This window comes from Eulemur rufifrons, chromosome 8 (assembly GCF_041146395.1).
Source record: "Eulemur rufifrons isolate Redbay chromosome 8, OSU_ERuf_1, whole genome shotgun sequence".
In the NCBI taxonomy this organism is placed as follows: Eukaryota; Metazoa; Chordata; class Mammalia; order Primates; family Lemuridae; genus Eulemur; species Eulemur rufifrons.
This window is the reverse complement of record NC_090990.1, coordinates 22603013-22628605: the sequence shown is the minus strand read 5'-3', so window position 1 is coordinate 22628605 and position 25593 is coordinate 22603013. Positions and strand designations below refer to the sequence as shown.

Genomic DNA, 25593 nt, shown 5'->3' with positions numbered 1-25593 from the left:
CTCTGTTACCCAGGCTGGAATACAGTGGCATGATCATAGCTCATTGCAGCCTTCAACTCCTGAGCTCAAATAATCCTCCTGCCTCAGCCTCCCAAATAGCCACCATACCTGGCTAAATTTTTTATTATTTTTTTTTTTGTAAAGATAGAATCTTGTGGCCAGGTGCGGTGGCTCACACCTGTAATCCTAGCACTCTGGGAGGCCAAGGCAGGAGGATCACTCAAGGTCAGGACTCTGTCTCAAAGAATAAATAAATAAAAATAAAATAAATAAAAGATAGAATCTTGCTTTGTCACTCAGGATGGTCTCAAACTCCTGGCCTCAAGCAATCATCCCACTTTGGCCTCCCAAAGTGCTGGGATTATAGGCAAGTAGTTTTATAGTTTCAGGTCTTATTATTATGTCTTTAATCAATTTTGAATTGATTTTTGTATATGGTGTGAGGTAAGGGTCCAATTTTATTCTTCTGTACGTGGATACTCAGTTTTCCCAGCACAATTTATTGAAGAGACTATCCTTTCCTTATTGTGTATTCTTGGCACCTTTGTTGAAGATCAATTGACCATAAATACATGGATTTATTTCTGGGTTCTCTATTGTGTTCCATTGGTCTATGTATCTGTTTTTATGCCGGCACCATGCTGTTTTGATTACTATAGCTTTGTATTGAAATCAGATAGTATGATGCCTCCAGCTTTCTTCTTTTTACCCAAGATTGCTTTAGTTATTTGGGGTCTTTTGTGGTTCTATACAAATTTTAGGATTGTTTTTTATATTTCTGTGGAAATTATCATTGGAATTTTGATAGGGACTACATTAACTCTATAGATTTCTTTGGGTGGTATGGACATTTTAACAATATTAATTCTTCTAATCCATAGATACGGGATATCTTTCCATTTATTTTATTTCTTTCATCCATGTTTTATAGTTTTCAGCATATAGATCTTTCACCTCCTTAGTTAAATTTCCTAAGTACTTTAATTTTTTGATACCATTGTAAATGGGATTTTTTTCTTGATTTCTTTTTCGGGTAGTTAGTGTACAGAAGCATTGTATGTTAATTTTATGTTTTCCAACTTTGCTGAATTCATTTATTCTAATAGTTTTTAATGGAGTCTTTAGGGTTTCCTGTATATAAGATAATGTCATCTGCAAACAGAGACAATTTTATGTCTTCCTTTCCAATTTGGATGCCTTTTATATCCTTTTTTGGCCAAACTTCTCAGGCTAGGACTTCCAGTACTATATTAAGTACATGTGGTGAGAGTGAGCATCTTTGTCTTGTTACTGATCTTAGGATACTTGTTGAGTATGATGTTAGCTATGGGCTTGTCATAAATGGCCTTTATTATGTTGAGGCACATTCCTTCCATTCCTAATTTGTTGAGAGTTTTTATCATGAAAGGATGCTGAATTTTGTCAAATGCTTTTTCTGCATCTATTGAGATGATCATATGATTTTTTTTCTTCATTCTGTTAATGCAGTATATCACATTTATTGATTTGCATATGTTGAAATACCCTTGCATCCCAGGGATAAATCCCACTTGATCATGGTGTATGATTCTTTTAATGTGCTGTTAAATTTGGTTCGCTAGTATTGTATTGAAGATTTTTATATCTGTGTTCATCAGGGATATTGGCCTGTGATTTTCCTTTTTTGTGGTGTCCTTGTCTGTCTTTGGGATCAAGGTAAAGCTGGCCTAGTAAAACGAGTATGCAAGTGTTCTCTTCAATTATTTGGAAGAGTTTGAGAAGAACTGACATCAGTTTTTCTTTATAAGTTTGGTAGAATTCTCCAATGACGCCATCAGGTACTGGGCTTTTTGTTGGGAGGATTTGTTTTGTTTTGTTTTGTTTTTTGTTGAGACAGGATCTCGCTCTGTTGCCTGGGCTGGAGTGCAGTGTTAGCATCATAGATCATTGCAACCCCAAACTCCTGAGCTCAAGTGATCCTCCTGCCTCAGCCTCCTGAGTAGCTGGAACTACAGGCACATGCCACCACACCTGGCTAATTTTTTATTTTTTTGTAGAGACAGGGTCTAACTGTGTTGCCCAGGCTGGTCTTGAACTCCTGGCCTTAAGCAATCCTCCCACCTGGCCTCCCAAAATGCTAGGATTACAGGCATGAGCCACCACACCTGGCCCTAATTGGGAGGATTTGATTATGATTCAATCTCCTTATTCATTACTGGTCTCTTCAGATTTTATGCTTCATTATGATTTAGTCTTGAGAGCTAACTTCAGTCTTGGTATGTCTCTAGGAATTTATCCATTTTGTCTAGGTTATCCAATTTGTTGGTGTATAATTGTTCATAGTAATCTCTTATGACCCTTTCTATTTCTGTGGTAACAGCTGCAATTTCTCCTTTTTCATTTATAAGTTTATTTATTAGAGTCTTCTCTCTTCTAAATCTATATCCACACTTGATAAGTGTTATTGCAATATATTTCAAATAGAGTCACACTTTTTAAAGTATGAACAACTAGAATAGAATGGAATGGCAAGGAAGAAAGCCCAGTTCTGGCAATAGAAGGTCTCTCCATGTGGAGTGGGGTGACTAGAAATTATACTCTGAATTTTGCCCCCTAAGATTCTCATAAAACTCCCATGCTAGTTGTTCTCTCTGGGTCCCTCCCTACTCCCAACCATACCTTGCATTTATGAAGTGCTGATACACATTTGTTGAATTGCATCTTTACACTCTAAATATATGTGGTTTTAGAAAACTGAATGAACATTTAAAATGCTTATATATAAAAAGTCCACCTAACATACCAGTATGTAAAGAAAACCATATGCTTACAATAAGTGTTTATTAAAAAGTTATTATGGGGGGTGGGGGGGCAAGGGCAATATACGTAACCTAAACTTTTGTACCCCCACAATATGCTGAAATAATAATAAAAAAATAAATAAAAAGTTATTATAAAAATAAAGTACACTATGACACTTTTTAAAAAAGTAGACATCGACATAAATTTTAACAATTGTTATCATCTCTGAATGGTTGGATGAGTGACTTATTTTACTGTTTGTGCTAAATTTTCTATAATAAACTTTCTATTTCTATAAGAGAAAAAGCTTAATATATAAAATAAAGGTGGGCCAGGAGCAGTGGCTCACATCTGTATTCCTAGCACTTTGGGAGACCAAAGCAGGAAAATCGCATGAGGCCCGGAGTTTGAGACCAGCCTGAACAACACAGTAAGACCCCGTCTCCATTAAAAAAATTAAAAAATAAAAAATTAACCAGGTGTGGTGGCATGCACCCGTAGTCCCAGCTACTTGGGAGGCTGAGGCAGGAGGATTGCTTGAACCCGGGAGTTTGAGGTTGCAGTGAGCTATGATGACGCCACTGCACTCTGGCCTAGGCAACAGAGCAAGACCTATCTCAGAAATAAATAAATAAGATAAGATAAGATAAAATAAAATAAAGGTAATCTGTAACTCCCAGAGCCCAAAAGAAAGAGACAGATTTCATTATTATTAATTATAGCACACTTAGTTAAGACATATGATACTGTGTTGAAAATTCTATGACAGAATAACAAAGAATCACAAAACTGGAATAATAAATCAAAAGATTGAAAAAATATTTGTATCAAATATCACATTAAATACATGCAAACATGCTCATGCATGCTCATCTTTATTTGTAAGAAAAAGCTTCAACACCTCCCAAATTAGGTGAACAGAGGATATAAAAAGGCTTTGACAACAAAGGAAATAATAAACAAAACCAAAATGGTTCATCCTTGTAAAAGACATAGTAATGAAAGAAATACTGATGTATACCATTTCAGATAAATTAGTCAACAAAAAAAAGGTCATAGTAGGCAACGCCTGTAAGCTTATTGTGAAATGGGCACACTGGTAACAGTACTTATCAGTCCAAGCTTTTGGGAAATAATCTGGCTATATGTCCCAAGAGACCTAAAAATGCTCATGTCTTTTTGTCTGGTAATCCTATTCCAGGGACTTATCATAAGAAAATAGTTTTTAAAAGTGAATACACTTTAAGTGTGTAAATCAAGCCAGCCATCAGAGAGATTAGCAAAGGGCATTCTAGGCAGAGGGTATATTCATGAAAGCATGAGTAAGAATAATAAAAAATTAGCAATGCCTAAATGCCCAATGATAGAGCACATTTATAGGAAGGTAGTAATTTTATAGAAAAGTAGTTAAGAGCTTTTCCTTTGGCACTGGACAGATAATCAAAGATGAATAAGGCATGAGCCCTATCCCCATGGGGCTCACAGTCTATAGTTAATAAGCATTATTCCTTATCGACTATGTGGTTTTAAGCAAGATACTTTACCTCCCTAAGCCTCAGTTTTCTCCGTAAAATGGGAAATTGATAATGGTGATCAGGTGCCACATAAAGACATTTCAGTCAACAATAAACTGCATATACAACAGTGGTCCCATACGACCTCACTCACTGACTCACCCAGAGCAACTTCCAGGCCCACAAACTCCATTCGTGCTAAGTGCCCTATACAGGTGTACCATTTTTTGTCTTTGATGCCATATTTTTACTGTATCTTTTCTGTGTTTAAATACACATGTTTTTGTTACAATTGCCTGCAGTATTCAGTACAGTAACATGCTGTACAGGTTTGTAACCTAGAAGCAATAGGCTATACCGTACAGCCTAGGTGTGTAGTAGGCTAGACCATCTAGGTCGTGTAAGTACATGCTCTGATGTTCACACAAAGATGAAATCACCTAAGGACGCATTTCTCAGAGTGTATCCCCATCATTAAGCGACCCATGATTATATCTACCCTATAGGATTATTATAAAAATTAATAGAGTAATGCTATGTAAAATGCTTAGTACAGCATCTGCTACCAAAAGTGCACAGTGACTTTAGCCACCACCAATATATACATGAGATTTGCAACCACACAACACTATGTGTGTATGGTGAAAGAAGAGATATTGTTAGAGACAAATGAGCAGGGTTGCTTTAGGGTAGAGGATTGCAGACTTAAAAGTTCCTTTATATTTTAAGTTGCTTATATATTTTTTAAAAATCTATTCTATTCCTGGCTGGGCACAGTGGTTCACACCTGTAACCCTAGCACTTTGGGAGACCAAGGCAGGAGGATCGGTTGAGGCCAGGAGTTTGAGACCAGCCTGGACAACATAGCAAGACTCCCATCTCTACAAAATTTTTTTTTAAATTAGCCAAGCATGGTGGCGCAAGCCTGTAGTCCCAGCTATTTGGGAGGCTGAGGCAAGAGGATCATTTGAGCTCAGGATTTTGAGGTAACAATGAGCTATGATGATGCCATTGCACTCCAGCCTGGGCAACAGAACAAGATCCTATCTAAAAATATATATATATATTCAGGCTGGGCGCGGTGGCTCACGCCTGTAATCCTAGCACTGTGGGAGGCCGAGGCAGGAGGATTGCTTGGGCTCAGGAGTTCGAGGCCAGCCTGAGCAAGAGCAAGACCCCATCTCTACTAAAAATAGAATGAAATTAGTTGGACAACTAAAAATATATATAGAAAAAATTAGCTGGGCATGGTGGCACGTGCCTGTAGTCCCAGCTACTTGGGAGGCTGAAGCAGAAGGATTGCTTGAGCCCAGGAGTTTGAGGTTGCTGTGAGCTAGGCTGACGCCATGGCATTCTAGCCCGGGCAACAAAGTGAGACTCTGTCTTAAAAAAAGAAATAAAAAAATAAAAAAATATATATATATATTCAATTCCAACATATACTGAGCACCTATTGTGTGCCAAGTGTGTACTGGGGAAATATATGTGAACAGTTTCTGCCCTCAAGGTCTCACAATATAGTGGATGATTCATTCATCCATAATTCATTCAACAGATATTTATTAAGTACTTCCTACATGCCAGGCACTGGGTCAGGTGCTGGGAGCTTAGAACTTATTGGACAAGGTGGCTACATAGAAGCCTGTCCACTAATGGAGAAGACAGACTATAAGCAAGTAAACAACAACAAAAAAAAAAAACAAGGTAATTACAGATTATGAGATGTTATAAAGAAAATACACAGGGTGACAAAATTATCTGATGGTGAGAGACAGACGAGCCCACTTTAGAAAGAGTAGTCAAGAAAGGTCTCCCTGAAGAGGTGACATCTGAGCTGAGACATAAAGGAAGAGAAGAAAGGAACCATCTCAGGAGTGAATGGAACATTCTGGGCAGAGCACATGCAAAGGCCCTGAGGTCAAAAAGAGCTTATGTGTTCCAGGAAAGGAGGCCAGTGAGGCTGGAGCAGGTGAGTGAGGAGGAGGGGTGAGGACAGAGGCAGCTGGAAAGATGGGCAAGAGCCTTGCTAGCTGTGGTGAGGAATCTGGATTTCATTCTTTTTTTTTTTTTTTTTTTTTTTTTTTTGAGAGAGAGAGAGAGATGGGGACTTGCTATGTTGCCCAGGCAGATCTTAAACTCATGGGCTCAAGCTAGCCTCCCTCTTCAGCCTCCTGTGTAGCTGGACTACAGGTACACACCACCATACCAGCTCTGGATTTTATTCTGAGAGCAATGGGAAGCCACAGAAGGTGTTAAGCAGAGGTGGGACATGATCTTTGGGTTTTTAAAAGATCGCCTTGTCTGCCATGTGATGAATGGATGGTAAGAAGGCAGGAGTAGGGGCCAGAAGACCAGTTAGTGGTTACTGCAATAGCCCAGGCAGGAAGTGATGGTGGTTTGCATTAGGGTGGTGGCAGAGAAAGAATTAGATGAATTCAAGATGTATTTTGGGACTAAACTCAAGAATTACAGATGAGCCCAGGCATGGTGGCTCACGCCTGTAATCCAAACACTTTGGGAGGCTGAGGCAGGAGGATCACTTGAGCCCAGGAGTTGGAGGCTAGCCTTAGCAAGAGTGAGACCCAGTCTCTATAAAAAACAGAAAAATTAGCTGGGTGTGGTGGTGCACCTGTAGCTCCAGCTACTCAGGAGGCTGAGGCGGGAAGATCGCTTGAGCCCAGGAGTTTGAGGTTGCAGTGAGCTATGATGACACCACTGCACTCTAGCCCAGATGACAGAGTGAGACCCTGTCTCAAAAAAAAAAAAAAAAAAAAAGAATTGCAGGAGGACTGCATGTGGGAAGGGAGGGAAAGCAAGAATCAAGAATAATGCCAACTTTTTTAGCTTAAACAGTTGGCTAGTGGTGGTGCTATTTACTGAGAGAAGAAGTTTTGGGTTGGAAACCAAGAGTTCAGTTCTAAACAAGTTAAATTTGAGCTGCCTGTGAGATCCCAGTAGAAATGTCAAGTGGGTAGTTGGATATACAAGTCTGGAGCGCAGGGATGCAATCCAGGATAGAGATACAAATTTGGAAGTGATGAGAGTAAGGAAGATATTGAAAGCCTCAGTCTGGAAGCCTTCACCTAGGAAGTACATGTAGCCCGAGCAGAAAATCAAGACTGAGGCCTGAGACAGTCAACACTTGGAGGGTGAGAGGTAGAAGAAGTGCCAGAGAGACAAGGAGGGAACAGCAGAGGAGTAGTCAAAACCCGGGATGTTGCCACGGAAGCCAAGAGAGCCAAGTGTGAAGATGGAGGAGGACTGGCTGCTGAGGACAGAAGAGCCACATGGAAAAGCCAGCAATATGGAAGTGACTTTCAAGAGGACCTTCCATGGAGTCATGGGACAGATACCAGATTGGAGAAGTCGGAAGGGCAAAGAGAGCCGTGTGAGTGGGAACAATGAGTGCAGACACTCAGTGGAGAAGTCTGGATGTGAAGGGCATGGCCAACTTACAAAGTCCCTGAAAGAAGAGAAAATGTGTATGGCAGTAACTATACAAAGAGGTGTCCTACTTTGCTAGTGATCAGGGAAATGCAAACCAAGACACAATGAGATATCACTTTAGATTCATTTAATTGGGAAAATGTTTTTAGTCTGACATACCAAGTGCTGGGGAAAATATAGATCCACCAGGTCTCTTATACACTTCCGAGGGGATTATCAATTAGTACAACCACTTTGGAAAACTGTTTGGCACTGTCTCATGAAGCTGAACGTTCCACGCCCTATGCCCAGCCATTCCTCTCATTGCTCAATGTCACAGAGGTGGGAAATAGAATTCACAGTGGCAGTATTGACACTAGCAAAAACCCAGAGACAATCCAAATGCCTTGAGAGCAGGATGGACAAATAAACTGTGACATACTCACCAAAAGAGTGTTACACAGCAGTGAAATGAATGGACTCTAGAGACATGCAGCAGTATTGATGAACCTTAGACTGTGATATTAAAGGAGAAAAAGCCCAAAATGGTTACATACATCAAAATATCTTTTTTTATAAAGTAAAAAAACAAGTACAATGAATTACAAATACATTTTGGGAATAGACTTGGATGTGATAAATCTGTATTTAAAAAAGAAAGCAAGAGAATGATAATGCACGGGTTAAGAGAGAGGTCTCTGCACGGGAGGTAACAGAGATGGGGTGGCAAAATGATGAGGATGCTTGTTATACTAAAAAGCAAACAACCACAGCACCTCCCATGGGGTGCTTTTATTCTGAAACTGAAAATCTATCCAAACTGCTAAATCTGCCTAATTTCAAAAAAATATTGGGCACAGAGAAGCACGTTCAAGAGCTCCAAAAGGAAATCCAGGAAATTCACCAATCAGAAAAATCTAGAATGCAGGAAGCTCCACAGGACAAACAACTCAGTTTCATCAACAAATAAGTTACAAAAAAAAACAATTTAAAAATAGTGTGGGGAAACCAGTAGGTTAAGAGGAACATGCTAACCAAGTGCATTTTGTGGACCTTCTTTGGCTCCTGATTTCAGCAAATCAACTATAAAAACCATGAGACAACTGGGGATATCTGAACACAGATAATGGAGGATTCCATGGAATTGTTACTTTTTTAATTTGATAATGGAATTGTGCTTTTTTTCAAAGTCTTTATCTTTTAGAAATACATGTAGTACTAAAATATTCTTGAAAAAAATTCTAATAATTTTTGTTTTATATTTTTCTCATGACATCGTAGTTTGTGTACTAATCACACACACACACACACACACACACACACACGCACACACACGTTTCTGTCCACCAGTACCGTGTTTCCAAAGCACAGATAATTCTTACCCACCTCCTATCCTCTGCAGGCCTCAGCATGGTGCTTTCTGTATTGAGGGTACTCAAATATTTGTTGAATTTAAAAAATATGTGAACAAGAAAGGGCCAAGTGTGGTGCAATGACAAGAAGTATATCTTGAGCCAAGGATTATGTTTAGTACAATTTGTGATACCTGAGGTCTAAAAACAAAGTCCCTGGGAGGGAAGAGCAGGGATGCAAAGCTACCATAACCACTTGTGAGGGGGACCTTCCTTGGGGAAGAAGGTGCAGATACCCCCAGCCATGCCACACACTCCCAGCACAACTGGAACTAACTTATTATGTACGTTGTCATCTACGCAATGTCTGTCTCCACCACCAGACTGTGGGTGCCACCCCGGACTCGCTCATGTGGCCAGACGCGGAAAGTGATGGACAGCCTAAAGAAAGAAATCACGGCATCATCCAAAGGAGGAACAGCACAGACCACAAAGAGAGCCTGTAACATGCTGGTGCCCAAGTCAGGAATGCCAACTAGAGAAAAGTCAAAGTAGAGATCCCGGGGGTGGAGGGTATGGTAGTGGGCTGGGCCCATAGCCCTACTCTTCTGAGGAGCCACAAGGGAATGGAGAGGAGACGAGACCCGGCATGCAACAGGAAGAGGGGGAGGAACAGGGAAGCAGCTGCCGCCTGCTCTGTAACCTGGGCTAGGCTGGCACAGGCCAGCCTGGTCCCTTCTCCGTGCAGTAGGATGTGGGCGACCACAAGAATGCGGGCAACGCTGTGTGTCAGAGTAGAAAACTCTGAATTCCTCAGCACATGAGGGACGTTTAGTCAGCCCAGCGGAGGTAACCATACTTCACTATGGAATGAGGCCTTCACACATGTCCACCGTGTCTGGGCACCTGGGACAGGGGGAGGGTTCCCTCTGCCTGCAGTGGGATAAGGGGCAGGGAGAGCCACAAAGAGGAGCTGACTCTCCAGACCCATCTGATCCGCTCTTGAACACTGGGATGGGAAAGGAGGGAAAAAAACATACTGAGCTCTCACAAGGATCTAGGTGCTGGCTAGGCACTTTCCGGAAAGTTTCCTTCCAGGAAGAAGAGCCACACAAACAACGGTTTGGAGATGGGAAAATATAATGGTGTGTCTGGTTTTCTTTCTCCTCCTAAAGATGCCCTTTAAAGCTACTGGCGGCCCTGGGCCGGGCACCACCAGCTAGGAGGAATGTTTTGTCCATTCTTACTCCCCTGCTAATGTAGAAAAACCCATTACACATGAACCGTTTATTTTTAGTTCTAGGAATTTACCCCAGAGCAGTAATCAGAGATGTATGTCAACATATATTCACAGTGCTCAAAAACAGGAAACCAAATGGTCAACCACTAGAGTTAGATTGGTTAAAATACTATGTAGTCATCAAAAAGCATGTTTTCAAAAATTAGTTCATGGCATGGAAATAGCTACATCCCATATAAATGAAAAAAGCAGGTTATAAAAGAATATGATTCCAACTTTATGAAAAAAGGATAATATATTTTTAAAAGAATGAAAATAAATATAATGTTCACAGAGTCTATCTCTGTGTGGTGGGATTATAGGAGGTAACCTTCATCCTTGTCTATTTTCTACAATGAATGTGTTTTGCTGTTTAAAAATTTAATAGAAACACAGTAACTGTTATTGAAAAAAACATACACAATTGAAAACAGGCCCACATGGGGTAGGCTCACCTTCTGCAGGATGGGGGTAGGGCAGATGTTGTCAAACAGGACTGAGTTGAAGATCCCATACACGCCCTCATCAAGGTGGTACTCGATGGTCTTGGGGGCGGAACCGTTTTCCTCTGCAGGGAGGGGAGGGGTCAGGGCAGCACAAGCAGCAACGTGAGGGGGTGATAGTGGGGAGCTGGCACGAATGGATGACAGGTCTATGAAGCAAAAGGGCTGCCCCTTCCTCAGCCATGGGATGGGCCCTGCAACGGGAGCCACCAACAGCCATCCTCCTGGTGACATGGGTTCACTGCCGTGTTGGGAACACTCACCCTTGCAACTGAGCAACTCTGCCCAGAACACACTTTCCTGCCTGCATCTGAGCCCTAGATGTCCCGGCAAAGGCAGAAGAGCAGCCCACCCAAACTTGAGACCCCAAGAGGTTAAGCCACTCGCTCAGAGGCACACGATAGGGCAGTAGATGAGCTGGAATGAGAAGCCAGATCTCCTGGTTGGACTAGATGGGACAATCCCCAGGTGTATAAAGAAGCCAGAAGAATGCCATTTCCTACACACACACACAGAGGACATTCTTCCTGGAGCCCACCACCCTTCCACATGGATTCTCTCAAGAGGGGCACACAGTCCTGAGGCCCTCCTGTCTGAGGGTCCCAGGGCAGAGAGCAAAGCCCCAAGATCAGAGTCCCTCACCCCTCTCATTCACAGGGACGCTGGGAGGACTGATCTATCTGGAAGGGCAGGGAAGAGCTTTAATGTTAGCAACGTGGGCCTAGGAGCTGTGAACCAAGTCAGCCCGACGTGAACTGCCTCTTAGCTGTGTGACCCTGGGCTAGTGACTCAACCTCTCCCTGCCTATGTTCTGTCTTCTGTAGAGTAGACTTAAACAACCATAAGTTGCCATTAATTATTTTCATTACATTATGAGAAGCAGTAAAGTAAGAGCCTGTATTTTGGAGACAGACATGGGGTCAAATGCAGGCTTTACCTCTTACTAGCTATTAAGCAATTCACTTGTATTCTCTTTGGCTCTCAGTTTCTTCATCTGTAAAATGGGATCAATAAAGTATCTATTCTCCCTAAGGTGGTTTTGATCTCAATCATCACAAAATATGAACACACCTAGGAAAAAAGATTCTAAATAAGTAAATGTCTTGGGGTGAGGGGATTTGATTGTAAGTTTCCCTAAAGCAAAGACCCATTCTCTAGATTCCCTCACCCCCTGCACTGAGTCTAAAACTAGACCCTGCTTGGCCAGCAACTGTCCCCAGCTTCAGGGGAGAATGGAGCTCTGCTGCCGATCTGGCACCTACCCTCCCTGCCGGGCTGGTCCAGAAGAATCTCCTTCTTGGCAGTGATGCTGACTGCCACGGTGAAAGCTGAGGTCACGTAGTAGCGCCCCAGCTCAGCAAGGATGTCCACACCACAGCCCTCTGGGAAGTACAGGTCCAAGGCTGAGTTGATCACAGAAGCAATCTGGTGGGAGTTGAGTGGGGGACAATCACGTGTTTGAAATGTGGGGGTTATGCTGAAGACTTGCTACAGCTCCAAATCTATCTTGAAAGCTTCTTTGATTTCAGGAAGAAGGACTTGGCAGCTGCTAAGGTAACTGCAGACAGCTGACCAAGAAGGTAGGAGGGAGGCAGAGCTGGGTCGAGACCCTCATGCTTGTGTACATCACCCTCCTCAATGCCCCCACGATGGGAAGGGGCACACTTCCTATCACACTTGGTACTCGGGTTCCAGAAGCCCTGATGTGGATCTTTCTTTCGTAAATAACCAATTTGTTAAATACAACTGACCCTTGAACAACACAAGCTTGAACTGTGTGGGTCCACTTATACACAGATTTTCTTCCACTTCTGCCACCCTTCAGACAGCAAGATCAACCCTTCCTCCTGCTCCTCCTCCTCAGCCTACTCAACGTTAAGACGATGAGGATGAAGACCTTTATGATGATCCACTTCCACTAAATGAACTGTAAATATATTTTCTTAATATTGTCTTTTCTCTAGTTTACTTTATTGTGAGAATACAGTATATAATACAAATAACATCAAAATATGTGTTAATCATCTGTTTATGTTGTCAGTAAGGCTTCGGTCAACAGTGGGCTGTTAGTAGTCAAGTCTTGGGGGAGTCAAAAGTTATACGCAGATTTTTGATGGCACTAGGGATGGGTACCCCTAAGCTCCACATTGTTCAAGAGTCAACTGTAATATATTTGGTTACAGAAACTTCGGAAAATATAGAAAAGGAAAATAAGATAAAAGTGACCCCTAATTTTATCACCCAGATGAACCTAATTGTTAACTCTTTGGAGTAGCTCCTTTAATTATTTTTTATACAAACAAATACTATTTTTTATTATAAACACAGTAAGTCTCTATGTATGTTTTTATAACCTGTTTTAATCAGTAGATTGTGAATGACCTCCCCATGAGAGTAAATGTTTGCATCACAAGAATGTATCATAATTTAACCAATCCTGAGTATTATGTGGACCAGGGAAGTCACTGGACTTCTGTTATGAACAAAGTCACAACAGTCATCTTTGAGGCGAATTCTTTCTGTCCATCCAAATTTCCTTAGGTCAATTCTTAGGTGTGAATATTCCAGGAGGTTCTTTCTAAGGAGAAGCGACCTCTAGTGGTTTGAATAGAAATTGCTGGGACATATTTTTTTTGACTTCAACTCTCAGGTGGGAAGGAGACAGAATGGAAGAGAATGAGCTGAACTGGGAGTGGACCACAGTTCGTTTTTCCTTCCCCTGCCTTCTCACCTGATTTTCTGTATGGGAATAGATATACCCAGACCCTTAAAGGGCTTTATGACTTATGCAAATATATCCTGGTTGAGCCTCAAATAGAGCCAGGTGTGCGGCCAGCTCTGCTGTGGACTCAGGAAGTGCTGTGACCTCGGTGAGCCTCGGCCTGCTCAGCCCAGCGTAGCACAGGGAAAGCACCCAGCACAGCATGTGGTACATAGGATCCACTCCTGGTGGGCTTCCTAGGAGTATCACACCCCCACCCCCACACCCATCCCCCACACCCACAGAGCACCATACTCCTGGCTCCAGGGTTACCTCTTCGAATCTCACTTTGTCCCCCTCCATGGCAGGGAAGCCGCCACCAAGGTCCAGGATGTGCATCCTATGGCCCAGCTCGGTGCCCATTTCAAACACAAGCCGGGCATCTGCGATGGACCGAGCGTACGCTTGAGGGTCGGGACAGCCACTGCCAATGTGAAAACTGGGAAGGGAGGAAGAGCTTTAGCTTACATGCAGGGCCCTGGGTGCCAGCACCTCAGCCCCCGCCAGGAGTGACCTTGGGCAGGCACATGGGACACTGTGCCCATTTTACAGATGCAGTAACAGAGGGCCTGAAACATTAAATGGGTTTTCAAGGGCCACACAGCAAGTGAGGAGTGGACAGGAGGCCAGATCCAAGGTCTGTTAGCACTAGGTGCTCCTCTCATCCCTCCATGCTGCCCCTGGAGATGAACCTTCTGGAATGAGAGCCAGGGCTGGAAACTTGGCCAGATGTGGATATGCCTGTCAGCAGTGTGGCCTTAGCAAAGTGCTCAGCCTGCCTTGTTTTAGTTTCCCCACCTACAATGTGAAGATAAGACCTAGGCCACACTAGGCAGTGAGATAATGTACATGAAGCTGTTAGCACAGCGCCTGACCCATCCTGAATACAGAAGAAATGAAGCTATATATTAGGTCATTATTATTACCTCTTTCATGTCCCTGTAAGAAAAGAGGCACCTCAAGGATGTGGCTGCACAGCCCTTGTCCTACAGGCTGGGAAAACTCCCTCAAAGCCAGGTCCCTGGGTAGAACTTGCTGGGACAAGACCTGCTGGAGACTGGGAGTGGGAGCCATTCTAAACCTTCTTTCCAAACAGGAAATTCTCAAATGGCAGAATTCCAGGCCCAAGGACAGGCCCTGGTTGGAGGCCCTGGGGGAAGTCTCATACAGAAGTGATTCATTCCCGGGAAAGAGGCAGTGGGCTGGCGTGGGTGGGAATGGCAGGGGTTTCCAGTGCTCACCTCACACCCACCACCTCCACGTGGCTCCTCTTGGCATTTTCAAGCAGGTGTCTGCAGGATTTCAGCGACGCTCCAAACTTGAGGCTCAGGCGGCTCAGGGAGTGGGAGTCCTCGGTGGCAATGCACAGAACCATCCTGATGAGACATGCAGTGCACCTCTGCTGGGTAAACCTGTCTCCCCACGCCAACCAGCCCTCTCTGAATCAAGGGCTATGAACTGCGTGGCTCAGAGCTCCCAACCCCGCAGGCTCCCTGACCCCCTCCTCTCCGTGCACAGCCAGTCAACCTCCAAGTCCTGTGCAATCCATTCCCTAAACATCCCTGGGCCCATCCCTGCAGCCCCTGCCCTGGTCCAGACCTCACCAACTCTCCCTGGGCAACTCCAATACCTCCAAGTCAGCCTCCACACCAGTCAGAGTTTTCAACTTTTCATGTATGAGAGGAGCCATTTTTAAACCAAGTCTTAAGGGAGAACCCCAATATCATGATGGAAGCTGCTTTGGGTGAACCAGAGTGATCCACCACCTGGCCTCCCTTTCACCCCAAAGCCCCTCCCTGAAATCCTCAAGGTATCCAGTAACTATGTAAAACTCATGCCAGCCCTGACCCATTCCAAAGTCCCTGCCCCATGACCAGTGTCATTCACTGTCTCCTTCGCTCCTTTCACATGGCATGTTCCAGCCACACCAAACTTCTGCTGTCCCTCGAACGCCCCATGTATTAGGGTTTGCGTTTGCTTATGCAGGTTACTATTGATGCCCACCCCCCAAATTCTATTCCTTCCTTCAAAGCCCACTTCAAATGCAACCTCCTCCATGAAGCTTTCCTGACCACTCCCTCTGGCTCTCTCAAGCCTGTGACTTTGACCTCTATAATACCATGGGCCCAGTCCAGAAGGATCTGCCCCAACCTCCTGAGACTGGGGCCAGGGCCAGGGCAGGGTCCTCTGCCCCAGTCCCACTCGTCCACCCCCTCCACCCTCACCCGACAGCCCGACCTTCCCACACGAGTGGTTCCCAGCTTACTGGGCATTAGGGTGGCTCTTTACCACCTTTGCCAGCTCCATCTCGTTGTCAAAGCTCAGCAGCCGGATCCCATGCTTGGCAGCATACTTGATCTGTGCGATTTGCTTACAGGGGTTGGTGTAGATGACCTTACTGGCAGGGACACCAATACGCTGGACCAACTCCATCTCTGCCTGTGGGTCCCAAAGGTGGTGGTAAGGAGGTACCAGGGCCTCTGCTGGGTAAACCCTGCCTCCCTCATTCTAACAAAATCGGTATATTTATTACAACAATTAAGTGTCAGAAGGAAGGGGTACATTTTCTAATTCACACAAAGGCACCCATGGACTCACGGTAGTCCTTACAACAGGCTTCTGAAACATTTTCCTTGCAGATTCAAATGTTTAAAGGAATATTACTTGGAAAACAGTATGGAGGTTCCTCAAAAAACTAAAAATAGAACTACCATATGATCCAGCAATCCCATACTGGGTATATGTCCAAAGGAAATGAAATCAGCGTGTAGAGGAGATATCTGCACTGCCGTGTTCACTGCAGCGTTATTCACAGTAGCCACGATGAGTAGATAAAGAAAATGGGGTGTATATACACCATGGAATATATTCCACCTTTTAAAAAAGGAAACCCTGTCATTTGTGAAAACATGGATGACCCTGGAGGACATGGTGTTAAGTGAAATAAGCTAGGCACGGAAAGACACTTACATGTGCAATGGAAACAAGTCAAACTTAGAGAAGCACAGAGTAGAATGGTGCTTACCAGGGGCTGGGGGAGGGGGAGAGTGGCAAGATGTTGGTCGAAGGATACGAAGTTTTAGTGAGGAGGATTAAGTTCAAGAGATCTATTGTACATCATAGTGACCATAGTTAATAATGTATATTGTATACCTAGAAATTACTAAGAGAGTAGATTTTAGGTGTTCTCCCCACAAAAAAAATGATATGTGAATTAATGTGTATGTCAGTTAGCTTGATTTAACCATTCCAAAATGTATGCATATACCAAAACAGCATGTTGCACACCATAAATATATACAATATTTATTTGCCAACTTAATAAATAAGTAAATAAGAATACTGCTGGTATATTAGAAAGTCCACTAGACCAAGGGTCTTTTTGGCAGGGATCACCTGACTCCAAAGGCCTACTCTGTGGTGGCCCAGTGCTGGGTGTGCTGGCTCAGCCCTCTCCCTGCAGGGCCCCCACCTGCTCACCTTTACAGAACGTGGCTCCACCTGATTGCTGCATTCATGATACGGACTAATTTTTAAATTTTTTGTAGAGATAGGGTCTCCCTATGTTGCTAAGGCTGGTCTCGAAGTCCTGACCTCAAGTGATCCTCCCAGCTCAGCCTCCTACAGTGCTAGGATAACAGCATGAGCCACCGTGCCCAGCCTGCCAACCTGATTTAGATTCACTATTTTATTTAATCCTTACAACCCATTGTGATGGCTATTAGCTCTATGCTACAGAGAAGGAAACTGATGCTCTAAGAGACTACATAGCAAGTGGATGGCAGAACCAACTTTCAAACTCAAGTCTGACTTTCCACGAATAAAGGAAAAAAGTCACGAGAGAGCCAGTTTTGGAAGATGGTAGGAGACTTAAGAGCCATTTTTAGCCATCCTGAGTTTGCAACAAGACTCTAATTTTAATTTAGCAACTTTTCAGCATTAGGTATTTATATGCATTATTTCATATAATCCCTATAACTATGCTATGAAATATGTATTGGCCACATTGTACAAAGGGCAAGATTGAGTTCAGAGGGATACACCCATCTGTGGTGACACAGCCACATAGAGTGGGACACAGAGGTCCAGCTCCAGAGCTGGAGTTGCTGCTATCACAGCTGGCTTCCAAGAGGCGGATGAGCCACCGCCCCAAATGTGCATGGATGTGAAAATGTGTTTTTGCTCCCTGCCCCATCATGTGAGGTAAGAGGAAGAGGCAATAGTAGCACTTTGGGGGCCTGTGATTTAGCTTTCATTATAAATATTTAAACAAGTGTAGTCATTCACTGAAGGTTTATCCTATGCCAGCCACTGCATTAAATATTTTATATACACTTAATCTTCATAACAATCTTATGAAGTAGGAAACATAAGTTCAGAGGGGTTAAGTGACTTATCCAAAGTCACACAGCTTGTAAATAGCACAGCTGGGATTCCATCAAGCCTGAGCACACTGGCTCTTAACCACAGTGCTCTAACAGGGAATACAAGCTCAGTGCTGCACTGACAGGTATCTATTGAGCATCTATTGAGTTGCCAGGCTCTGTGACAGGTGCTAGCTAACAAAAACAAGTGGTGAACAAAGCAGACAGGGTCTCTGACCCCATGGAGCTTTCAGGCTGGTGGAGAAGACAGGCAGTCCCAAATGAACACTGAGTAATGGTGGACTTACAAATGGTCAAGAGCCGTGAAGAAAAGTACAGGCTGCAGGAGGATGTGGGACAGGGAGACCTGGGTGTGAGGGGCGAAGGACAGCCTTTCTGAGGGTCAGAAATTTAAGCTGAGCCCTGCAGGGCCAAGGGGGAAGGAAAGAATGTAAGAATGTTCCCAGTAGAGGAAGCGGCCTGCGCAGAGGACCTGAGGCAAGAAGGTGCTCAGCCTGACCAAGGAACAGAGAATGCTGGGGTGGCTCGAGCAGGGCAAGTGCAGGGGGGGAAGATGAGGCCAGAGGGCAGTGGGCAGAGCCAGCCAGGAAACCAGGAAGGCTGCATATGGATTTGTGTTTCACCAGGCATGTGATGGGAAAGAGTTTGAAGGGTTTCAGCAAGGGAAATGATGTGGTCAGATTTACATTTTAAATACAAGATCTAAATGCCTGTCACTCTGGCTACCCAAAGGAGGACCCAAGGGTATTCTGGTCATTGGTTAGTGGCTGTCACAGTCATCCTGGGAGAGATGACAGAGCCAGCTCTAGAAAGGTAGGGAGACAAGTTCTGGGGGCAGGGCTGGCAAGCTGAGTGGTGGGTTGCACGTGGGGATGAGGGGAGAGAATGTCTGAGGGTATCCCCACACCCAGCAGATGGAGGAAGCGGGGAGATCAGGTGTGCATTTGAACACGCTGGGTTCCAAGCGTCTTCTAGTATCATGTCAGCTGGATATACAGGTCTGGGCTGGAGACTAAATCATGGGAGGTGGTGGTGTATTGATGGCATTTAAAGCCATGGGAGGATATTTGGCCGGGCGCGGTGGCTCACGCCTGTAATCCTAGCACTCTGGGAGGCCGAGGTGGGCGGATCGTTTGAGCTCAGGAGTTCGAGACCAGCCTGAGCAAGAGCGAGACCCCCACCTCTACTAAAAATAGAAAGAAATTATATGGACAGCTAAAAATATATATAGAAAAAATTAGCCAGGCATGGTGGCGCATGCCTGTAGTCCCAGCTACTCAGGAGGCTGAGACAGGAGGATTGCTTGAGCTCAGGAGTTTGAGGTTGCTGTGAGCTAGGCTGACGCCACGGCACTCACTCTAGCCTGGGCAACAGAGTGAGACTCTGTCTCAAAAAAATAAATAAATAAAAAAATAAAGCCATGGGAGGAGAAGAAATTCCCTAACAAGAAAGAGATTTACAAGAGAGGGAGGCCTGAGACAGCCTCCAGAGGAATGCTACCATTTAGAGAGCAGTAGAAGATAGGAGGAGCCAGCTCCCCGGACCTGGACCTGCAGAGGTGAGGGGGGAGAACGTGCCCAGTAGAGGGAGAACAGGCAGATTACAACGCCATCCCTGTAAAAGCAAACCTTGTCTTACAGCTTGCATCGGGATGGGAGGAGCTGCCTCAACTGTCACGAGTGCTCGATGGGGGCGCAGCAGGTACAGTAGCATTTGCTTTCATCTTGTATACTTCTGAAGTCTTTACAAGTAGGAGTGTATGTTATTGTTGAGTACTTTTTAAAAGGAATGTGTTACTGTGCTGAATGTTGTTGAGAGGTTAGATAATAAGAGGTAGAGTCCCCTAGACTGGGTTTAAATGCATCAACACAGACAGATCTTCAGAACCTGCTGAGTTTAAAGCTGTTGTGGAACAGTACATGCCACATAAACACCTTTTATGTTTTGTTACAAAAAAATCACCAAATATTTTATATATTTTTGGTAGATCATTTATGTAGGTATTTTTTAAATACTATATATCTACAAAACCCATAATAGTGATTGTCTATGGAGACATAAAGCTGATGTCCTTTCTTTTTGGGTGAATGAATCAATGTATTATTTGAATAATTCCACAATTTATGTTTAAAGTAAAGTGCTCATTGGATTCTGAAGATCACTGGGGACCTTGGTAAGAGGAAATTCTCTGGAGCAGAGAGTGGAGGCCGGGAAGCAACGGCTTCAGGAATGGGTGCTGCGGGAAAGAAACAACGAGGGCAGACACACAAGTGTAGACAACTCTGTTGAGTTTAGCCACGAAGAGGGATAAAGGGACTGGGCTGGAAGACGATGTGGTGTCCAGGGGAGGCTTTTTAAGATGGGAGGATGCTGAGGGAGACACAGAGAGGGGAAGGGAAGGGACAGGAGGGATGACACCAGGTCCTTGGAAAGGTGGCTGGGTGGCCTGTGCCCTGGCCCTGGCGCCCATCCAATGTGCAGCTGCCGTACATCGAGCCCTAGCTCGTGCTGGGCCCTCGGTCAGTGTCTACTAAGGCACAGTGCTGTTGGACATGGCCACCCACTAAAGCTGACCAGGAGAGGGCAGCCTCCGCCTTCTGAGAAGAGCTGTAAGTGCCGGTCGCCACCTCTCAGTAAGTACACGGGAGAGTCTGCATGATCCCCCGCTGGGAGGGGGCTCAGGCCTCTCGGCCCTTGCAGTTAGCGGAGGGCATTCATCACCTCCAAGTCCCAGCTCAGCGGTCCCTCTGTGAGGACGGAAACAATGGTAGCAATAGAGGGTGAGACCGGGTTGCTACTAGACTCAAGCTGCCACCTCCCAGCAAGTGACCCTGGTGCACAACCTCTGAGCTTCATTTCTTTATCTGTTAAATGTGTCCTCACCAGGCTATCATCAGAATTCCAGTAAAAAATAATTACCTTACAGGGTTTTTGTGAGAATGAAATGAGATCACGTATGGCACACGCTTGGCAAAGCACTTGGCACGACAGACACACTCAGCCAATGGTAGATGTCTCCCTAGTCTCCGTCTTCAAGGTCTTCCCAAGCCCTAACACCCACAACTCTGTCCTTGGGAGGCCAGCCCCTGAGGCTCGGGGACCCAGTGCCTCCCCCTGGGTTTCCTGAAGGAGAGGACTCTCATCAGGGGGGGTTGGTTCTATTCTTCACCCCTAGACCCAGGCCACCAAGAAGGATCCTGTTCCTTCTAACCCACATGGAGGCCTGACCCGCTGCAGGAGGGAGCAGGGAGAGTCCTGGCTTTGTCACCCACAGCCACGTGCAACTGGACCCTCAGGATGCTCGACTATAAAGTAGCAACATCTACCCCTGTGTACCTCACAGGACTTTATGTAAAACATGCACAAAACAAGGTGTGCAAAGCAAGAATCAACGCAAAGACAAGACAGAGCACCTCATCTACTATAGCACTGACATTCGGTGCCCTGTGCAGGTTAATATGCTAGTTCTGACCATCCCGCCCTGGAGCATGCCTCTCCCCAACCTGGAATTGCTCTAGCCTTGTCACGTGCCCAGGCTAGCTCTCCTCCTTTCTCTTCCAGAAGCCCTTTCTAGAACTCTCCTCACAACATCCAGCCATATTGCTGACCAGAATTTAAAAGGGGTTCCCTTGAAAACACCCATTACTAACTATCGAGAAAATGATGATAATGACAATATCACAAACAAATACGGACCAGGCTTGCCCCCACTTCAGGGCCTTTGCACTTGCTGTTCCTTCCCTCTGCCTGGAATGTTCTTCCCCTGGTTATCAGCCTGACTTGATCTCTTAGATCTTCAGGTCCATATTTAAATCTCAGTGAAGCCTTCCCTGGCCAAACTATTTAAAAGTGCGATCCTGTCTCCCAACATTCCCTACTTCCCTTTCCTGCTTTTTCTCCACAGCACTTACCATCTAAAATACTATACATTTTCATTGTTTAATTTGTTTATTTTTTTGAAAGCAGCCTCCATGAAGGAAAAGCTTTTGTTGTTTTGTGTTGTTCACTGCTAAATCCCCACCTAGAATAGTACTTGGCCCCAGAGGAGGTGCTTAATAAATATTTGCTGAGTGAATAAATGAGATATTTTTAAAGCTCCACTCTGAGGAAACTTTATAGCTTAAAGGCTTTTACCTAATAAGAACAGAATGAAAATAGATGAGCTAAGCATTCAACTCAAGGACAACAGAGTCTGCCTTGCCCAGTGCTATGTTGCCAGCTCCACCTAGCACAGTGATACTGTAGGAGTTCAGTGAATACTGAAGGACAGGACATAAGCAAAGTTAACCTAAAGAGATCAGGAGGGAATTGAGACAGCAGAAATCAGATTAGAAAGACAGTAGAATTGGCAGCAACAACAACAAAACTCTAAAAGGATTAGTTAGGAAAATGCATGGCCATACATTATTAAGATTATAAAAGAAATAAGAATATAAACCCAACAATATGGAGGTGTTTTGTTTTGTTTTAATTAGAAGAATAGCACATATAGCTCTATGCAAAAAAAAAAAAATTGAGAATCACCATTAAAGAGGTGACCCATCTGGCCGAGCGCGGTGGCTCACGCCTGTAATTCGGCCTCCACTCTGGGAGGCCAAGGCGGGTGGATCACTCAAGGTCAGGAGTTCGAGACCAGCCTGAGCAAGAACGAGACCCCGTCTCTACTAAAAATAGAAAGAAATTATCTGGCCAACTAAAATATATATAGAAAAAATTAGCCGGGCATGGTGGCGCATGCCTGTAGTCCCAGCTACTCGGGAGGCTGAGGCAGGAGGATCGCTTAAGCCCAGGAGTTTGAGGTTGCTGTGAGCTAGGCTGACGCCACGGCACTCACTCTAGCCCGGGCAACAAAGTGAGACTCTGTCTCAAAAAAAAAAAAAAAAAAAAAAAAAGAGGTGACCCATCTACCCAGTTACACATAAAGTTCCAATCTGGAACTTGAAGGCTGACAAATTCTATGCTGGTTTCTCCCTCTCTCATCCCTTGACCCCCCTCCTGAGTAGGTGGCCCTCCCAGAGTGGGCCAACTGCAGGTCACTCCTGCTCCCGGAGCCCACCCATACCAGCCCCACCATGTGTGTGTTCAGTAGGCATCAAGGGTCAGCGCACGGTAGGAGCGGGGGCTCACCTTGTTGGCACAGCTGAAGCCCAGCCCCAGCTCGGCCAGGACCTTCAGCACACCTGGACTGCTGTTGCACTTGATAGTGTAAAAGGGCCGGACTCGAGGAAGGCACTTCAGAAAGCAGAAGTGCCTCCTCACGACGGCACCCAGGTCCGCCACGAAGAATGCAGCAACCTCACCCTGTGTAACAAGAGGTAGATGAATGTGAGACCCCACTCGGCTCCCTTGCTGTGCATGCAGTCCCTGGTCCTTCCAAGTACCTGCCCCAGCTTGGCTGTGGTCACAGAGCTACCCTGCTGTCAAGTTGCTGGGGCCCCCCAAATCCACAGGACAGAAGGCAAATTCCTCAGCCTGGCGTCCAGGGCTCTGTGATCCTGCTCCAGTCCCTCCCCTCAGTGCAGTTAAGACTCCAGAGTAGGCTGAATCATTTGCCACCTCCAAGCTTTTGTTCCCACCATGCCCTCTATGCAGGATACGCTTCCCCCACTGTGTCTGGTAAAATCCTAATCTACCTTCAAGTTTCAGCTCAAATGCCACCTTCCCTTAGGAAGCATTTTACATGTGCTTCCAAAGTATCAGAAGTGTATATACATCTGTCCAGTCCAGAAAAGGGCGAATTCCTTGAAGGCAGAAGCTATGGCCTACAGCCCACTGTAGGTGCTCAATGAAGCCTTTCACATACAGGTGCTCAATGAAACCAAGGAAGTCCCGCTGCCACTGCCTCCTATGCCTATGGACAACTGGTCATCAGATTTGCTGAAAGCTGAACATGTATGAGGTTGTGGGCGAGACCACATTGCTTAAACCTTCCTTGGGACTCAGTTTCCCTTCTATGCACCATTTTTTACTGACACCCACTTGGTGCCAAACATTATGCTAAGGAACAGAGATGACCAAACAAGACTCTAGCCCTGCAGGGGTTTGGGTATGGAAGAGAATGAACTCCTTAAGTAATTACAAGTCCATGCAATAAATGCTAGATGGGAGTTTCTATAAAGTACAGTGGGTGGCCCAGGAGCAAATACAAAATCTGCCTGGGGCGATCAGGAAAAGGCAACGCTGACAAGAAGTAAGGAATGACTAGAAATGGGTAAAGGGGAGAGAGGCTGAGAGACTAATGTTCCAGGCAGAGGGAACAGCATGGGCCAAGGCATGGTAATAGAGCGATGGCATTGGTATCACTGGGAAATTCGAAGAGTAGTTCAGCTCTGGTGGAGCATAATATATACTGTGGGAAAAGCTGGAATCGGGGTTATGGAAGCAGAGAAGTTCTGATCCTGTAGGCAACCGGGAATTGCCAAAGAATTCTGATTTTGAGCAGGACTGTGACAGAGCTGGAGGGGGTGGGATGAGACAGGGAGGAGGTCAGGGGGCCTTTAGAGAGGTGAGGACTGAACTATAAAGTGAGGCTCTACATGAGCACAATGGAGGGTTATTTATGGAGGCAGAATTCGCAGAGTGTGGTGATGCCTAGATGTGGGAGGTGAGGGAGAGGGGGTGGGCGGAGAGGACTCCCAGGCTTCTGGCCTGGAAGCCTGGGTAGCTGATGGTGGTGCTGTTCATCAAGGCAGAGAACATAGGACGGGCAAGTTTGGGGGCAAGTACCAGGGATTGGGGATAAAATAAGCCTGTCTGGTGCAAATAGCAAGGACTGCATACCAAATAACTGCCGACATAAGATGAGGGCCTTTGGGGCAACTTCCAGAGGAGGCAGCTGACCTGCACAGAGGACAAGGGACCCAACCACACTCCCAGCCCCTCACCGTGGTGGCCTGTGAGGCCCCCAGAGTGAGCTTCTCCAGCAGGTCTCGGGTGTTGAAGCCCTCCTCCACCATCACAAAGTCCGATTCACTCAGGTAGCCAGCCATGCCTTGGAGGAGCTGACGGGCTGGATGGAGCCGCTGCTGCAGCCGCCGCTTAGAAAGTATGCAACAACACACTGCGGGGGAAATGAAGGGGACAGCTGGCGTGCCAGATCTGCTGCACCCCTCACCTCCCCAGGCAAGGTCTCCCAGTCCGGTCCCCCAGCACAAGCCTAGGAGCTTAGGTTCACTGGGAAGGGTGGAGAATCCTGGATTCTAAACTAGGACAAGGATGCCCAGATGTCACCGCCTCTCCGAGCCTCACTCAATTGTCCCATCTGTAAAATGGATGGGTTGTTTTGGAGATCTTTTCCAGTCCTGAAATTCTGAGTTTTAGGAAAGAGGGAAAGAATGAGAGAGGGGGAGCAGGAAATCTGAGAAGTTTAGGTGGGGAAGTTTCCAGGGCGCCCCCAGTCCTGACCACGCCCACCTAGAGAGGTTGCCAGTGGCCACGCCAAGGGGTTTCAGCCCGAGAGCAGGAGCTAAAGTTTGCGTCTGCTCTCAGCTGCGCGACCTTGGATACACTCCAACCCCTCTCCGAGCCTCAGTTTCCCCGTTTGTAAATGGGAGCCGGACTGACCCTGATGTGCTAGAATTCTAAGCGTGCAC

The 25593-nt window shown here is 45.3% G+C and overlaps 1 protein-coding gene across 4 annotated transcripts in view; it reads right to left on the bottom strand.

Moving 5' to 3' along the window:
- AZIN2 (antizyme inhibitor 2) overlaps nt 1-25056 on the bottom strand; it is a 38930-nt gene extending 13874 nt beyond the window's left edge. The window contains exons 1-8 of one of the 4 annotated variants that reach the window (XM_069477639.1): nt 24886-25056; nt 23129-23302; nt 15883-16055; nt 14858-14992; nt 13890-14055; nt 12118-12280; nt 10808-10920; nt 8178-8237 (exon numbers count right to left, since the gene is read on the bottom strand). In XM_069477639.1, the coding sequence (XP_069333740.1) occupies nt 8178-8237; nt 10808-10920; nt 12118-12280; nt 13890-14055; nt 14858-14992; nt 15883-16055; nt 23129-23302; nt 24886-24990 (1089 nt within the window). In that variant the 5' untranslated portion in view covers nt 24991-25056. Of the gene's footprint in view, nt 1-8177; nt 8238-10807; nt 10983-12113; nt 12281-13889; nt 14056-14857; nt 14993-15882; nt 16056-23128; nt 23303-24885 lie in introns of those variants that run through there. The other 3 variants (XM_069477635.1, XM_069477637.1, XM_069477638.1) reach the window with 3 other exon arrangements.
- Between the last annotated feature and the right edge of the window lie 537 nt (nt 25057-25593).